This window comes from Dermacentor albipictus, chromosome 5 (genome assembly GCF_038994185.2).
Source record: "Dermacentor albipictus isolate Rhodes 1998 colony chromosome 5, USDA_Dalb.pri_finalv2, whole genome shotgun sequence".
In the NCBI taxonomy this organism is placed as follows: domain Eukaryota; kingdom Metazoa; phylum Arthropoda; class Arachnida; order Ixodida; family Ixodidae; genus Dermacentor; species Dermacentor albipictus.
The window spans coordinates 98,556,102-98,570,798 of NC_091825.1; the positions used below are offsets into that span (position 1 = coordinate 98,556,102).

Here is a 14,697-nt window from a genome sequence, read left to right on the forward strand (position 1 = left end):
TGACCTGGTTATCTTGTAATCACTTCTAGAAACAAAACGGTCGGATAGCTGACTTGTGGATGCCGTATGAAATTGAAACTCGTATCAAGTCGTGCCTGTTCATGCTTGGAACATGTAGAAATAGTCAGCAACTAAGGATATTATCAGACGTGGGTATAATTAGCCGTATACACATTGCATGTTAGGTGGAATTTGAGTTGTCTTTTTCGGTGTCGCCCTGAGCCATGCTAAGGCCAAGTGCCAAACATGGCCTCTGAGATCGGCAAGCAAGCGCTACCCTGTGTCAAGGGCCACGTTACATGTAATTTAACTGCCGTGGCATCCACGAGATGGCGCGAAGTGCCCGAGCTCGGCAGAGTTGCTATAGTTCGGGACAGAGAGAACGGAGAAACGGGGAGAGTGGAGAGTTGCCGGCTGTGCTAGGCCGTCGCCCGAGCCTTGGGCGTGCCTTTCGAAGAAGCCATACACATTCCCTTCCAATAGGACCTGCGTATCGCGGTAGCGTGAAAGAGCGACATGAAAACCGAGGCGAGGGCATATTTCAGTGAGTCGAACGCTGAAAAAAAGAAACGATTAACGAAGTGACGATGGTGAACAAGACAAGATCGACTAATTAGCGTGAAATACTGTACGAATAAGACACAACAGGACTGAATAATGAGCACGAAAATGAGACAGGAAGATGCAACAGAGATATATTGAACAGTTCTTAATCGAAATATTTGAACCGCCTTGAACGTCGACCGTCTCATCTTTAGCGTTGCCACTATGTTAACCCGTGCTTTTTCTGTTGAATAACTTGTCTGTCCAGCAATAAAAATGGCTAGCTTACAGATAGATAGGTATAGATATAAACTAAATTGCACCAAATTATTATACATTTGGTTAGTTTCAAACAGGCCTCCATTACCCTACTTTCATCACTGTAGTTGCCATGGTGCTCTAGTTATTTGAAAGCAGATGTTTATTATTCACAGGCTTCTAAGTTGTCCGTGTGACTAATTGTGAATATGCATTTGTCAGTGCACGTATGCCAGATTTTTTTTCTTACCAAACTGACTACGTTCAAGCTTAATATATCGTGTTCCTAGCCCGGTCTCATACCTTGCTTCCTTTAAAAATTACAAATATTTTCAATATCCCATTCAATATTCATTAGTCGTTTTCATCGTTTATTCGCGCTCGATTCGATTCAGGTATTCCAGTATTCAAGCCTCTTCATTTAACCGTGGTCGGACAAGGGATGTCGCGGGCCGAAACCTTTCGACAACGGAATTTGTCTTCGCCAGGGCAACTGCCCTGTACATGAACACTCAGTGCACATTGTGTTGTGCACATTGGCTGCGGTGTGTGTGTTTGTGTCTGTGCATGAATTTCCGGAAAAGCGTTTCGTTTTGTAACGCATGTCTCAATAGATTTTCTGCAGGTATTAGCCTCCCTCTAGAAGTGTAGGTATGCGTTACGAAGGTCTCGATATTTCAAGCACTTAGTATACAAGGAGGACGTGAGGGTTGTGTTGCAGCTTTATTGAACAGCGTGCAGTCCGACTTGTCCGATAAGTATATCTTAAGGCAAAAATGCGCAAGTAATGCTTGCTTAAGAAAACGCAGGTTAGGAGAATGATTTGTCCGGTTTGTACGCAGCCTTGTGGAGCACAGTTCTTTGGAAATTTCTAGCGTAACCTGAAAAAAAAAATGAAACACAGGCATTAAGTGACGGAAAGTGGCATAATAATCAAGCGGCACGTATTCTGTCAGAAAAGAGGAAGCGACAGGCGTCTTTTAGACTACCCACCAAATAGAGACCACTTCTGAGCGACGCCCTTATGACTAAACAGCAGAAAAGCATGCGTATTCAAACATGTTATCATTCAAACGCATTGTTATATAGCTGCGTTAGAGTTTGTCTCGCTCTCTCTCTCTCTCTCTCTCTATATATATATATATATATATATATATATATATATATTAACTGAACACATCAACGCTTAGGATGGTAGCTGTCTTTGACATTACGTACATATTTGAGGATCTCCGTAATCCTAGGCATGCTGGTGTCTGAGGTCTTACGATGATGAGCTTGAAGAGGTAACACTGCACAGAAAATAAAAACAAGACTGGTGACGCAGGCTGCATATCAGATTTTCTTTGATTTATTTTAGAGTATGCAGAGAAGCACAGGCGGCCATTTTTGCAAGAAATCATTGGCAAAATTTACAACTTCGCCGAGAGTCAGCGAGCACTCTCTAGTTTGTAGTTCTAATGAACTGCTGTGTTTTATTTTTCTGAAAACCTTCGTCTAGCTTTAACAGTTAGCATTAGTTGAATGAAACTCAAATGCAGCGCCAGCTATAATGACTCATCTTATTGGTATGCTAGCTACGGTTGTTAAGCTTTTTTTTATTCTATCTAATTGGCATCTGCGAAAGTTTCCTCTTATCTGAGACGCTGCTATCTGAATTGCAGTCATCAAGCACATATGACACGCGCGCTTTTTAGCTTTTAAAATGACTTTGATATCAAACGCAGAGCTTCACATACGATAATTTGGCTCAAGCAGACGGTCAAAGCGGGCCTGTTCAAAATGTGACCTCAAAACGATGTTTTGCATAGGCACAGACTTGTTGCGCAGGATACCATTTGGCGCAGTGCACACCTCGTCGGCATCAAGAACAGCGCCGAGTGCGACCGCTGGCATATACGGGAGACACTAACGGATGTTTTTTACCTCTGCCGGACATAAGGACTGCAGTGGCGGATGTCAGTTATTTCTGTGGGAAACAGGGATGCCAGTCCATTCCCAGAGAATATTATTTTGGCTCCTCGAGCCCACTACACTAATGTACTACACTAATGGTGAGGGCTATGTTACAGGTGCTGTCCACGACACAGGATCATACCTCCTGTGGCTTTGGTAATGTAGGGTACTGATACATGCACTAGATCCGAGGCAATGTTCACGTGTATACGACGAGAAGCTGGTTTGAGTTAGCGAAGTGCAGCAGTAGCCTATGATGAGAGCGCAGCCTCGTCACCCGTGGCTGTTAGCGGTCAGCGTCAGCAGGACGAAGGTGTTGTGTCACGCTTCTCGAGTGAAGAATGTTGTATAGACGTGTACGTCAGAAACGTGTGGCACATGTCTAAATACACTTAAGACTTCGTACCCCTTTGTCACAGTGGCAAATTCACTCTTCGAGATTGGCTAAGAACGGGCCTGGTGACAAAGCAACCCAAGTTGTCTACTAGGCCAGACAGCAGCCAGCACATATCTGTTGAATGAAGTGGTCTCTATGATCCTACAAATATTTCTACTGAGGAAGCTAGGATGAATGCTAAACCCCGGGAGAATGACTAAAGAACGCCTCGCTTTAAAAATCGACACTTATGCAGGCGTTCCAGTGCATTTTAGTTGATTGCAAGACGGAAGTACGTTCTTGTTTACTGGCTTATTTGTAACAGACAGTTTCTTCACGGCTGATTTTTTACCTCCCGTCACACAATCAAAGGGCAAGTTACCGTTTGTCGCACAAAGCGCAACTGCCACGTCAGAAGTATTAGGGATTATCTAGAAAGAAAGATTAATTTCTAGCAACCAACTAGATAGGATTCGTTAATAAATTCTGACTTGTTTCAATGCTGATGGCTAGTCGCTATCGTGTGCGTTCTGAAAGACGCTGAGCATCGCTTCATCTTCCAGGCATCGTGTTAAATTTCAGTGGATCCCTAGTCGAATTGGTGTAACTGTCAACTTTGGCAAAATACACACTGGTGGCTCATGCATAATCCTGTAAAGTTGGAACCTATCTGGTATTCGTCAAACTTTGCGTAAAAATTGGACTATGTGAGATGAGCAGAACACGTCAAAATATACGTGCCCAATGGGCAAAAAAAAAAAAACACTTCGTTGCTTTATTGAGTAGGACATACTCTACGATGTTTTTTATTACGAACATATAAGTTGATTCACGTTGGGTACTCTGCTACATTGTTTACGACTAGACGTGGCTTACACACATCGGGCACTTTTTTTTATCGGGTCAGAAAGAAGACAACCTCCAAGTTGGAACGAAAATGCCTCCATGCAACAAAAAATGCATGGTCCTTGGTGATGGCGCTAAATAATAAATGTGCGTCAACCGTTCACTAATTTGGGCCGATTGGTACATGCCCTTAAAACCCTGTTATGAGCCTGACCGTCCATACGGGACATACGCCAAGGAAGTTGTCTACAAAATATATTTATCATGTAGTCGCCACTATATAGGCCACATGATATTGGCCGCACACTACTTAATTTGATTCAATTAATTGCCAGAACCCTGATATGATCATGAGGCAAGCCGTAGCGGTGTGCTCTGGAATAATTTTAATCACCCGGTTTCCTTTAATCTGCACCCAATGCAGGGTACACGGGTGTTTTCTTTCTTTTTTTTTTGCATTTCGCCCCGCGCGCTTGTGGTTAGCAGTGCAACACCAATGCCACTACGACAATACGGCGTGTATGATTTGATCCGTAGATTCTTATGAACTGCAGGTTGGGGAATGCGCGGCAATAGCTGCTGCTCTTCGCAGACTAAAGACGTTGCCTCCACAGAATGTGGTTCTCCCTACGGATTCAAAGGCTGTGTTGTAACAACTCTACCGTTGTCTACCGTCCATCAAGTTCCCGCGCAAATCACTGGCCCTCGTGAAAGACTCGGCAGCAAAAGCTTCACAGTAAAGCTTCAGTGTATTCCCTCTCGCACTTGTACTGCTGGTAACGAAAAAACTGGTCCTCTTGCAGACGCGGGGCTCCATTCTCCTCCTGAAATCGAGGCCCTAAAGAGTAATCAAGATACAAAATCTGACATTCGAAATCACTTTAGGTCAAATTGGTTTCCTTTACATATGCCCTGCGTATAAAGGAAATTTCGTAGAGAGGAAGCCTCACTTCCATATCAACTAAGGACAGGATATGCTGGTACACTAGCGTGGTTATTTCAGACGGGGCGTGTCAGTTCCCCGAACTGTACGACAGGCGACGAGACAGCAGACATTGAACATTGTGTGGCCCTGCCCAAAATTCCCAGATGAAAGGGACGCTCTTCTGGAAAATCTACAAGAAAATCACCTTCCACATGCATGCCTGCAAGGCTTTGTGTTAGTTATAGCTCGGAAAGCAACGTCACTTCTTCTAATCGCATTCTTAAGAGAAATTGATGCGATAGACATGTAGTGAAACACCGCAGTGATACTATAAGAGGCGCTCGGGCGGAGCAATTGACGGCCTCGATCATCGGGCTAAACCCTCCTGTTGCTGCAAATCGCCGCCACCACGACCATGACCACCACCACCACCACCACCACCACCACCACCACCATCTAGGTATATTGAGTGCTTGATGCCGAGACACATTCTAAAAATTACATTCGTGTTTACGCTTATTATGTTGTAATTCCGGCGCACTGGACGTGAATATTTCCTACCTAACGCGAGTCTATAAACGTCGGATGTCCTGTATTACCCCTCCCCCTTTCCCCCTTGTTTACAATTAGCATTATGAAACATCGTTCCAGCGCACAATCGAACACGGACGAGAAGAGAAAGACAACACATTGCGGTTGTCTACGGGCTTACTATGTTCTTGTTTTTGTTTTATGTGTCCGTGTATTTGTGGGGAAGTTGTAAATTCAATTTCTGAGTTGTGTCTGGGAATAGCTTACTCTAATGCAGCCTACATGGCCATTTGTAGGCAGTTATCAAACGCGGACAACAGGACTAGCCTCAAGAATTTAAATATTCTGCTGAGCTGACCTCTAGCACACTTGCACCAATATTCTTGTCATCGTCACTCTTCATTCCTCCTTGTTTTTTTTTTGCCATTCCTCAATTAATATTAGTAGGAGATCTAGAGCCCACAAGCTCAGGCCGACCTTTCTGCCTTCCTACAAATAAATTTAGTACACTACTTATCAACTTTCAAGATGTCTCATAAGCAAATGGGTTTTCCTTGAGGGACAATGATAGGTTCCACTATGCTTAACACAGTAACATATACAAAGCTCGAAACTACTGCGTCTCAGCACGTCGTTTCTTGCAAAAGCAAGACGAACCCGAATATTGTGTCACACTTATGACTCGCTTTTCAAAAGCAGTGGACTTTCGCACACTCGCTACACGTATCGTCGAGTGCAGCAGTTAAAGTATCGCGAATAACTTCGAGTATAATTTTCTGGTTTGTTACCAGCTGTCACTTATGAACAGTGTGAAAAGCAGGAGCAACGTCCTCCGAGAAGACCCGAGTAGCAACAGAAGTAGCACTCTTACGCAGGTGTGACACCAGCTGAAGCGCTCCCGCTGCCTGAGGATCTAGCTCCTCCTGTTACTGCCGAGCGGACCGTATTCCAGCCGGAACTGCCAGATGTTGCGGGATAGAAGCCATTGGAGCCACCATTGTAGCTGTAGCCAGGTGCACTATAGTATCCACTCGGATAGCCATAGCCATAGCCATAGCCAGGAGTGGCACCATAATATCCGCCCTCGTACGGAGATCCGTAACCTGTATCGTATCCACCATATCCACCATATCCACCATATCCACCGTATCCACCGTATCCGCCATATCCGCCGTATCCACCGTATGGATAACCGCCGTAACCACCGCCCAATCCAGGGGCTCCTGCAAAAAAAGAAGAAAAACCAAGCAAATAAATAAAGCGATCGCATGAACAATTGGGATCTAACATAGCTCTTGGAAGCGCAAGAAATAACTGTAATCTTCTGGCTCAAAGTATATTTTGTGTACTCGAAAACTAACCGTTATGTTGAGCGAGCCAGATTCCATACCTTCAATAGCAAATAATTACGTTTAATTTTGTTAGATGTATCAGCGAACGCAGAAAACAGTGCAATTCCGTTTCAATACTTGTAGGTGACTACATACTTCTTACTACACACCACGATATACTACAGAAGCACCAATTGATCTTGCCAAAATAAGTTAGCCTTGGCAATTATGTCGCTAAAAGCGATAATTGGCTGGAAGCGACGCTGTATGAGAACAAGACCTAGGGCGTTGGAGAGGAGTGAAAAAGCGTGCATATAGCGTACAGCATATAAAATGTCTTATTACACGTTATGTACGTTACATTCGAAATACTTTTTAAACGCCGCCCGGCGTCCGGAAAGAAACCTCCTCGGAAAAAGCGCTTTGCAAACTACTGAAGGATTCTTATGGTCTCCGTACTTTGTTTTATTTCAGAGAGATATTAGCCACAAATGACTCTTCGTGCAAGCACGTGCGAGCAGAAGATCAGTCAGTGCAAATCGTCATTCAAAGTGGCGATAGTGACGAGTGGGGTAAGGCGATGAGCGTATTATAAACCAATAAGCCGTACCACTTGCCTGCCTATAGGTCGAGCAATGCAGGAAATTTTTATCGCACGATGAAGCGAAGATAGTGTCCTTCGATGAAGCGAAGATAGAGAGTGCCCTTCCACACTGTGGAGAAGGATGACCAGTGAAGCTGTGTATTTGGGCGCCTTAATGGCGAACTGCACCTCCGCCGCGGGTCTGCCTGCCATTGCATAGTCTTCGAGATCGGCGCACGTGTGGGGAGTGCTTAACGATTGCTTCAGCTCCGCGGCGGGTCGGCCCGGAATTGCACTATCTTCGGCATCGGCCCACGTATGGGGTGTGCTTAACGCCTGCTTCACCTCCGCCGCGAGTCGGCCTTGTATTGCACTATCTTCGGGATCGGCGCTCGTATGTGGAGTGCTTAATGAAAGCTTCACCTACGCCGCGGGTCGGCCCGGTATTGCACTATCTACGGTATCGGCCCACGTAGGGGAGTGCTTTACGCCAGCGTCGATTCCTCCGCGGGTCAGCCTGGTATCGCACAATTTTCGGGGTCGGCCCACGCATGGAGAGTGCTTAACGCCTGCTTCACCTCAGCCACGGGTCGGCCCGGCATCGCACTCTGTTCGGGATAGGCCCACGTATGGGGTATTTTGTGTCGACACACGGACATGATCCTGGGGCAACGAGGCCTTAACAGCTTCGCTGTGGAATTGGTTACGTCCTTGGGATTAAAAAATAAATAAATAAATAAATAAATAAATAAATAAATAAATAAATAAATAAATAATGCCGCTGACGTACGCGGGAGCACTGGCACGAGCCTGGTCGCGCGGTAGCCAGCTGTGGAAGAACACGAGGTTGCTGGAGCCGATCCTGATGATGATAGTTTTTTTGTTAACACACGTACACGATACTGGGATAAGTAGCCCTTAGCAGCTTTGCTGTAAAATTTCAAGTTAAGCCTTCATTGCATCTTTTCCCTACTTTTCAGGGACTGGCTGCTCCTGTCTTGCCAATTATACAACTTGAGCAACTGGTTATTTTTCACTCGGTATGCGTCAGGCGCTGGCCGCTGGGTGCTATGCTGCGCGATTTCCCTCCCGGGTATTGTGCAGACAAGCATCGTATATACTGTAATGCGAGGCCGCCGGCGCTTGTAGATCTCCAACACACACCGACGGTATCTCAAACACAAACTCAGTTTTGTCGTTACTTCGTTGCCCTCATTCCTTTGTCGTTCGGATATAGTGCAGGCCAGATACCGGATATAGTCTGTCGTGGTCCCGCGGGCGTCATAATTAATTCGGAGTCATTCTTTTTTTGTCGTCTTCAGTTCGTCACGTGCCACCTTTGGTCATTTTGTCGCCATCGCGCCATTATTTTGTTATCTTCACGTCGCCGTGGAGCCGTCATCCGGTCTTGACCGTTCAGTTTTGTGGATGCGACCAATTGCTATTGGATGCTCATAAATAACAATTCACGCGCACAGAAATGATCATAATTACTAAGTTTGTCGTTATCCGATCCCGGGGCGCTGTGGAAACGTAACCCCGTTAAGGCACCTACAGCACCATCAGGGAAAAATAGTCTCCTCATGCCCCCATACGTGAGACAACGGAGAAAAGTAAAATGTGACATGGCAAATAGACTCCGATATCGAGAGAGGGCGCGTGGTTTTGAAGACCCTGTCCGCAGCGCCCTCCGTCCCGCGATGCAAATCAAATCAAATCAGAGTTTATTTCAAATAAATTTTGACAGATCACGTTTGCTGGTCAATCTAAGCACATCGTGCTTGAAGGCTAGTATCGGCACGTGCTATGGAATTTGCCTGGCAAGCTCTGAAGACAGCGCAAAGGCCACTGGAATGAAGGTGTTCAGGTGTCTTACGCTGTTCATTCGTTCAGTGGATTCGGTGGGGTCAATTAACCAGTGCAGAAATTGGTTAACGCGGGACACAGGGAAGTTCGGACTGAGTCTTTTGGAACTTAATAATTATTGTCACGGTGCCTACTATTGCTGTATGTTTTTAAACTGGAAAACACTAATTTACGTGCGGATTTGAATACCCGTATTACCAAAACACCACTGACCTTAGCTAAGGTGCTAAACTGAAAAATCTAACGTGACGAACTATTGCTTCAAGTACTGGGAGATGTGCGGATACTGCTGTTTTTACGGTTGCACGTACCACCCGAAACTTAATATTGGCTACCTTTGTCTGGCCTATTTTGCAGCCTCTTCGGAGGGTCCTCCCAGCTGTCTTTAACTGTCTGTAGCACTCCTTAGCAGGCTTACTGTTAACAGCTGGCTCTTGGTCCGTAGAATGCTGCTGTGATTGTACTGAAGTGGCGTCATTGATCGTTAAACAGTCCATGGTTGCTCGCGTGACTCTCATATGCAGTATTATCACTATCCTCCTCTGTCCAATGAAATTTATTGCTTCAGTTCATGCAGGAATAAAATGTGAAAATATATATGGTACATGGTCAGTGTTACCATATGTTTGTTTTTCACGATGATGCGCTAGCAGAATTTACGTCTAACATATTCTTTTTATTTCAGTATATTATTGCAGTAATTCTCCTAGAATATACCTACTTCACAAGGGTATTTACGACCAGCGTTTTTTTTGTAATAACTCATGTGGACACTCATTATGTATTGCCAATTTTTTTAGCTTATTAATGGCATCAAAAATGAAAAGAGACAGAAACATAGTATATAGGCTGAGGGATGCGAGAAAGTGCCATCCTGTCCGCAATCAATCACAGAGAAACCACGGCGCTGCGTCACTGTTGTACTGCAATTTGCACTTCACGTTTGTTTTAACGGCGTGTAATACAGCCATAACATATTTCAGAAAGGAACGATATAAAAGATCTCGCAGACAATTTGCGGCAATGTATCTAAAGCGTGAGAGCCTATAGTCACAAGAAAGGTCTTATGCTAACCCCTCCGTATACCTATATTACGGCCAATCATGATGTCGAAAAAGGTTATTGGCGAAGGTAACCGGCCAACAGCATAGATACCTTAAGAACTAAATGGAGTGTGAATTCGGATTTAGATGGCGAATCACTAATGTATCACAAAGGTGCTGCACAATGTTGATTAGCATCGCGAAAACACATCGAAAGCAGGCCTTACCGTAGCCGTAGCTGCTTACTCCCAATCCAGCAGTTCCGCCGATATTTATGCCTGCATTTCCTCCAATAGAGACAGTACGCCCTGGGAATCCGTGAGGGCCAATCTTATCGACACCGGCACGCAGCTCAGCGTTTGCTCGCCCTCCGACTCCTGCGTCGCCTCCCAGACGACCTGCGCTTCGCGCATTCGTCAAGGCGGCTGTAAAGAAAACACATATGATGTTGCCGTGAGGTTACATGTCAATGATATTACAAAAAAACCACACCCATTGAACCATGCAAAAGTGAATGCACAGCGAAGCTGTTGCCTACATTAGACAAGCACCGCCACCAAAAGTGACGTATGTCACGCGCCTCTAAGCCCTCCGCCAAGCGCAAATGCCTTATTGAACTGATTCAATTTTTCTAAGTAAATTACGTCATAGAAATCGTAAAGTACGTCTTAAGCGAAAGCAGCGGACGTGATAACTTCGGATTACAATTAGAATACACGAGATAACTTATTTCTGTTAAGTGGAAACTCAGACAAAGCCATTTGCCAGCTTCCCTTTGAGGTCTTCTAGGTGGAGGTACCGGTTTTGATCATTGTTTGTAGCGATGTCGATTACGGTTGCAGAACACGCTGTGTGACAGATGCAACGGGCAGAGCGCCCACGCATCAAGGACGGATACATCTTGTGCACACGTACGTCACGGGCGCACGCACGCGTGCGGGTGGGCAGCATTCATCCTCATTCTCCTAGGCTTTGCGCCAAGCGCGAGTGCATTATTGGACTAACTCAATTTACCAAAGTCAATTGCGTCCGAAAATTCGTGAAGTACGACTTACAAGCTGCATACTCGATTGCTTGAGGTTGTAATTCGAATACACAAGAATAATGGCATCGTCACCTGGCGATATCGCCGGATAACGTAATCTGATGACGTCACTTCGTCAAGCGTGACGTCACTAGATGACGTCTTTTTGAAGTGATGACGTCACCTGATGACGTCATGCCATCTTTTAGAGAAGCAGCACACTGTGCACTTCCCGCTCCTTTGCATTGCCTCCGGGATCGGTCCACATTTTCGCGTGAGGTGCACCGTGCACGCGGCCATTAAAAATCCCTACCAACTGGAGGCTAGCATCTTCGCTGTAAAATATGGTTATACGAGAATATATCGTGATACTGCTCTTATCGAACAGCTGATTTGAAAGTCTCAGAGTGCAACAAGGCAGAAGACGCGACATTTTGTAACGCTGACAGTAGAATCACACACGCTGGAAAAAACATGGGGGGATTGTCTTTTTTTTTGTGGTGCGTGTAATTGTCATTGGTTCACGTAGTGCCCGTTTAGTAAGCAGCCAACCATCCAAGAAAATGCTCATATGCAGTGCAAAAACCAGATACACAACATCGTGGCTGTGGTGTTGTGGTGTGGTGACCGAATACCGGCCATGGCGGCCGCATTTCGAAGGGGGCGGAATGCGAAAACACCCGTGTACTAAGATTTAGAGAGAGAAAGAGAGAAGTTTAATGATACGAAATACAGAGAGGTCGGCCTGAGATATATTCCTCAAGCCAGCTACTCGGCGTCGGGGAAGGGGGAAGAGGGGAAAAAAGAGGGAAGAAAGAGGCGCATGATGGGTGACGATGACGAGAGAAGGAGAATGTAAAACATACGGCAAGCAATTTGATGCGCGTTAAAGAACCTCAGGTGGTACAAATTTCCGCAGCCTCCCACTACAGCGTGCGTCATAATCAGATCTTGTTTTTGTCAAGTGAAATCCCATAATATAATTTTTAAATAATATCAGATACATACCATCAATTATTTTGACAATAGTGGCCCTAGTGACATTTACTGTAAGTTGCCATTTCTTTCTCGTCTAGTATTTGATGGGCTTTGGTTGTGTTGCCTGAGATTGTCGTTGCTTGAGAAGTTTCGATGCCGCACCCGTCCTTGACAACGGGATTGGTTCCTGCTTACCATCTTCTAAAGACTGCCCACGTATCAAAAAAGATTTTACTGCCCTGAAAGAAATGGTTAGAGACAGCTCTTGTCATAGTGAAGCTTCTGGAAAGATCCGGCGTACATTGAAACGTGCAGTTAATGCACCAGTTGTGTCAACGAGATCAGCTTCAAGTACAAGCTGACCCGAGATCCCAAAGGGACCTCAAACGGAAAAGCCTTCCCTTGTAGGAGACTGGCCGGCGCTTCCGAGCACCCAGCCTTCCAAGGAGCCTACACGCTTGATGCCTCCATCGAATCAAACTTCAGTTGAGGATGTGCCAACAGTAGACCGCTAAATAATTCCGATGCTTGAGTCTCTAAGCTAAGTTGGTTCAGTAATTTAATAGAATACCTAGGTTGTTAAAAAAGGAGAGTACAACCAAAGGTGATCTGATCGGCTAAAAGAAAGTGGCTCAGTCTGGGAGGAGGGAGAATACCACTGACAAAAATATCAACACTAAAAGGGATTGGCAGTTTCACCGAGCGCGCGTAACAGGGTGAGTGACTGCTAGCGTCGTGAATATAACTAGAGACATACTGTGTCGCACATTGTAATTTGCAGGAAAACATTTCGCAGGAAAAAAAGGAATGAGAAAGACAGCTTCGATTTGTTGTGTGTTTCTTTTGGCCACATTCGCAAGTATTGTTTCCTAAGTTATTTTTATTCCTAATAGCACGATAGTACATATCGAATTACAATGTAGCAGTACGAAGTGAATCCTTCTAACCTCTCCAGCTGATAGCTCAGCTAAATTTTATTTAACCTAATCCATCATCAAGCGACCGAGATGTTGCGTTTGACTTGCTGGCTATCACGTGCTACCCTTTCTCAAAATGCTTCTCTGAAGCTATATAAAAGCCTAGAAAATTCGATGAGGCGAGTGAAGTTGCTACAGTTCTAACTACAGCTTTCTCTTGCCGTGTTGTAAACTCAGGACAGCTTTTGATTATGACAGGCTAGACAAAATATCGATTAATATGAAACATCTTATTTTTGACAGAAAGTTTCTAAAGTGTGTGCAGTAAAATTGAAATGTTAGAAAATATACATCGCAGTGTATTTTGTAGCTCACCCACCCACAGCGGCGGTTTAGCGGCTATGAAGTTGTGCAGCTAAGCGCGACATTGCGGGATCAAATCCCGGCCCCGGAGGCCAAAATTTGATGGGGCCGAAATGCAAAAACGCCCGCTTCCCGTGAATTGGGCGCACGTTAAAGATATCCTGGGGGTCAAAATTAAACCGGAATCTCCCACTACGGCATGCCTCATAATCGAATCGTGGTTTTTGCACTTCAAACCATAGAATTCAATCCTTCATTCACTACTCACCCGCCGAAAAAAGGCAAACGACGATGAACGCTTTCATTTTGCGCTTGTGTTCGGGAAGCTGTCCTCTGTAAACGGTTGATCTCCGACGGCAGATTATCGCGGTTGGAGGCTCTAGCTCGCTTTTATGGCGATCAAATGTCGAAAGCGAACCATTGTTTCTCGTTTCATTAAGATACTGTTTCTTTTTCTTGTCAACGACGGCAGCAGCTTGATCGAACAGTTCGACCCTTACGCAGTTAGAAACGAGGCAAGTACTATTCTTTTCGGTGTCGCTTGATAGGCAAGCTAAATATAAATAAATAAAAAGGCGGGAAGCATTCACAGAAATTCTATTTGTTTAGCCCAGGGAAGGATATCAGGAGAGAAAAAAACGCGCGCACAGAGAAAAAGAATGCAACACCGCACTCTTTTTCCTCCGATGACCTCGCTAAGCTCCATAGGAGAATACAATATTTTGTTTCATTGGAACTGACACAGACTTTCACAATAAAGAATATTTTCAGTTTTTAAGGGCACAAATGTTTCATTTCTTTTTCTCAGCCAAGGTAATGGTATCGAATGTGCTTTTATAACGGGCTAAACCAGTGCAGATCTCAGGCCAGACTGAAATTTAGTCCGTGGTGGTGTCCGCTCATCTTTGCCATGTTTTTTTTCACAGGTCATTTTTTGTTGAGGACAATAGTTGCATACGTGCCAGACGCACTTCAGTAATCGAACCCGTGTCACTTTTTTCCGATTGGTGAAATTCAAGTTGACGCTTGTTGCTTTCTTTTTACAGCGAAGCTCTTTACCTCTAGCATATCATCCCTCGCATGCGTTCCCAGAGGGGATACCCTGGGCCAACGTTACTACGCCCTGGGCGGCTTGCGTCCTTATCGTAGACAGGAAT

General features: G+C 45.0%; 1 protein-coding gene across 1 annotated transcript; it reads right to left on the reverse strand.

The window, feature by feature from the left end:
• Positions 1-1,505: 1,505 nt before the first annotated feature.
• Positions 1,506-13,952, reverse strand: LOC135917273 (prisilkin-39-like). Its single transcript, XM_065450821.2, has 5 exons — positions 13,809-13,952; positions 10,486-10,683; positions 6,307-6,658; positions 2,020-2,093; positions 1,506-1,682 (listed from the first exon to the last, which is right to left on the reverse strand). Exons 1-4 carry the CDS (start codon positions 13,843-13,845, stop codon positions 2,066-2,068), a joined length of 615 nt encoding a protein of 204 aa, XP_065306893.1. The 5' UTR covers positions 13,846-13,952; the 3' UTR covers positions 1,506-1,682; positions 2,020-2,065.
• Positions 13,953-14,697: the final 745 nt, after the last annotated feature.

What these genes read in the sequence shown, in the direction of transcription:
- LOC135917273 (XM_065450821.2), bottom strand. Translation starts at nt 13,845, where the DNA reads ATGAAAGCGTTCATCGTCGTTTGCCTTTTTTCGGCGG. An exon ending in CGTTTGCCTTTTTTCGGCGG is followed by an intron (nt 10,684 to 13,808) that starts GTGAGTAGTGAA and finishes TTTTCTTTACAG; the next exon opens with CCGCCTTGACGAATGCGCGA. An exon ending in AGTAAGCAGCTACGGCTACG is followed by an intron (nt 6,659 to 10,485) that starts GTAAGGCCTGCT and finishes CTTTTTTTGCAG; the next exon opens with GAGCCCCTGGATTGGGCGGT.